General features: G+C 46.6%; 1 protein-coding gene across 1 annotated transcript; it reads right to left on the reverse strand.

The window, feature by feature from the left end:
• Positions 1 to 842: 842 nt before the first annotated feature.
• On the reverse strand, positions 843 to 2179 carry LOC308167974 (putative nuclease HARBI1; the record flags this gene model as incomplete). Its single annotated transcript, XM_080542454.1, has 2 exons — positions 843 to 1306; positions 1495 to 2179. 2 exons carry the CDS (start codon positions 2177 to 2179, stop codon positions 843 to 845), a joined length of 1149 nt encoding a protein of 382 aa, XP_080398580.1.
• Positions 2180 to 3047: the final 868 nt, after the last annotated feature.

Genomic DNA, 3047 nt, shown 5'->3' on the forward strand with positions numbered 1-3047 from the left:
CAGCAACGCAGGTGCAGGACATCAGTATTTGACACCAGAACCACAGGACTCTGTGATTGTAATGTCTATGTACATAGATGACCTTTATTCTTATACTGACCTGTACTGTATGATATAATTAAAGGGGCAATCTGGGATTGGTACATCTTTTTTAAATTAATGATATGTAACCATTGATTCTTGAAGAATATAACTTAATGATATGCTATTGCATTGCACTTTAAATTCACATCCACATCAACCTGTCCTGTTTCATCATGGTGTGAGGAGAAGCCAACTTCAATGCTGCCTGTACTTTCAATATGTTTCAATGAATCTGTTGTTATGACGAACTCACTGCAAAATGGATTTCCATGTATTACATTTATTGACATGATAATTCATTTTTTAATTTTTTTACATAAATATGTAGACAAATCTAAAGTACTGTAATTTGGCTTTCATAATTCACAAACAATAGAAAAATATATATTTTCAGTCAGCAAAGTTGTGTTCATTACTACAAATGTTGTCAATAAAAGACCATGTCCCTATTACATCAAGCTTCCTCATGTCCTGTCTTCTGGCCTCCTTCCCGGGAAACAAGATTTTCAGATTCACCCAGTCACAGTTTCATCACATAGCCTTTGTAGCTTCCTCTTCCTCCTCAACGCCGTCCTTCGACAGAGAGTCCCGTGTCCCCAGACTAAAGGAGGACCGAAGAGAGAGATAGAGAGAGATAGGGTAGAGAAAGATGGTAGGAAAAGATAAGAGACAGAGTGAGATGAGGTAGAGAGATTAGAGAGTGACATGAGGTAGAGAGATAGAGAGGTGGGAGAGTGTCATCGCATAGCCTTTTTAGCTTAGTCTTCTTCCTCATCAAGCCTGTCCTTCGACAGACTGTCCCGCGTCCCCCCAATGGAGCCGAGGCCAATGAAGTGGTTGGCGATGAGGTTGTCTCTGGCCTTCTCCACCTCCATGGGCACCTCCACCCTGGTCCCCTGGTACTGCAGCCCCGGCTGGAGGGTCTCCAGCTTGGTCTCGCTCAGCCCTGCCACGCGCCCCTCCACTGGAGCCACAGAGAACTTCCGGGCGATGTTGTAGAGGACGCAGCAGGCGTTGATGACCTCCGCCTTCTTGTCCAGGTTGTTCTTCTGCGTGTGGCCCAGGTTGGCCAGGCAGGCGAAGCGTCTCTTCAGGCAGGTCAGGGTCCTCTGCAGGGCGCCGAGGGCCAGGGCGTGGGCCTCGTTGAAGCGCTGGTCCGACTCCCGCCTCACAGGACACACGGAGGTCAGCAGGTTTTGGCTCAGCGTGTAGCCTCGACCACCTGGGGGGGAGAGAGGGAGGTGAGGGGCAGCAAGGGGGTAGAGAGAGAAATGCTAGGGATATATATACTGTATACAGAGAGATATTTGTCCATCATTGTCCAAATTAATTTGAATGCTGCTGAATGATTCCGTTGCAGCCATTGAAACAACTCAAACTACAAAAGTGCACACACACACACACACTTACCAATGACCCAGTTCGGCCCTTGTGTTCCCGGCTGCATTACACGACGTCCCACAACAGAGGACTCCCAGACACTTTGCTCCGGCGTGCTGCCCACGCAGCAGTTCTCCACGCTGAGGAAGTTCCCCTCGCTGTCGCACACCACCTGTGTCATGATGGTGTGGTCGTTCATGGTGTTGCAGAACACGTCCCTGTCAAACGCCGGGGGTCGGACCTTCACGTGCATGCACCCCAACACCCCCACCACGTTCGGAATCCCGCTGAAGTTCTTCATCTCGAGCGCCACGTTCGCTATCTCGATCCGGGACGCCGGGAAGGTAATGAACTCCTTCACCATACCGGACAGCGCACTCGAGACCGCGTTGATCAGGTCGTGAACGGCCAGGTTGTCTAACCCAAGCTTGCTCAGAACCGTCTCGGATAAAATCCCGTTGGCGTAGAAGTCCAGGGCGGCGATGACCGTCGCTTCCACCGAGTGTCCGTTCATCTTCTGAAGAGTGCTTTTATTCTTCATCATCTGGACTCTGACACAGTCCGTGATGAAACTAATACAAGGTCTTGTCAGGTGGAACCTTTTGAACAAATCCTCGTCGTCGAATTTGTCCAGGTAAGTTTCCGTCGACTCGTCGCGATCATAACCGGAGAGCTCTTCTTGGACCGCGAACCAAACCGCCGGAGCGAAAGCCATGGCAGGGACACAGCCAACGTGACGATAGCTTACTTACTTGCGTTAGTTAGTTATTAACTTACTTAGAGCTAAGGTTAGCTATTAGATAACTTACTTACTTACTTACACTCGCAGCAGAAAGAACAACTGTCAAATGACAGTCGGTATATAGGTCACCAGTGTTCTGAAAAGTTTATCTATCGCTCTCCTAACAAGCGTGGTTACAGCTGTGAATATAAACATACAACCACCAACGAGGGACTGTTGAAGTGAAGATAGGTGTTTTATGTCTAAAAGCGGGACATACCGCCACCTATGGGACTGGAGAATATTAGCGTGCTAGATTTAGCCCGTCCGCATTTGATTTATTTATACTTTTTTTAACCAGAGAAGTCAGACTAACATCTAAAGATCTAACTAAGATCCTAATCTCTTTTTCATGTGAGCCTTAGTCAAGCATACACACAAAGTGTACGCCAAAGACATAACACACACTATAGCTAACTTGGTAAAAACACTAGGACTCAATAACAAATCTAGGAATTTGGCATTTTTTGCTAACAAGTTCTGAAAAGGATCTGAAATACAGGACTGTCTGTCCCGGAAAGTACTGGACGTCTGGTTGCCTCTTTCGCCAGACTCTATGGATCTGCCCCCTCATCATCATCATCATCATCATCATCATCATCATCATCATCATCATCATAGATAATTAAATGGCGCCCTCTACTGGTATAGCAAGGAAGGGACAGTGTAAAGGGATCTGTCATTTCTAATGTTCTCTCTCGAACACTGTCTCTGAAATGAACGCAAACCTTGTTGAGGAAACATGTCAACATTTAGATTTGATTGATTCTGAAGCTGAACAATATTACATTCTTTTAAAAAC

The sequence above is a fragment of the Nansenia antarctica genome (genome assembly GCF_963989245.1).
Source record: "Nansenia antarctica genome assembly, chromosome: 11".
NCBI classification, from domain to species: domain Eukaryota; kingdom Metazoa; phylum Chordata; class Actinopteri; order Argentiniformes; family Microstomatidae; genus Nansenia; species Nansenia antarctica.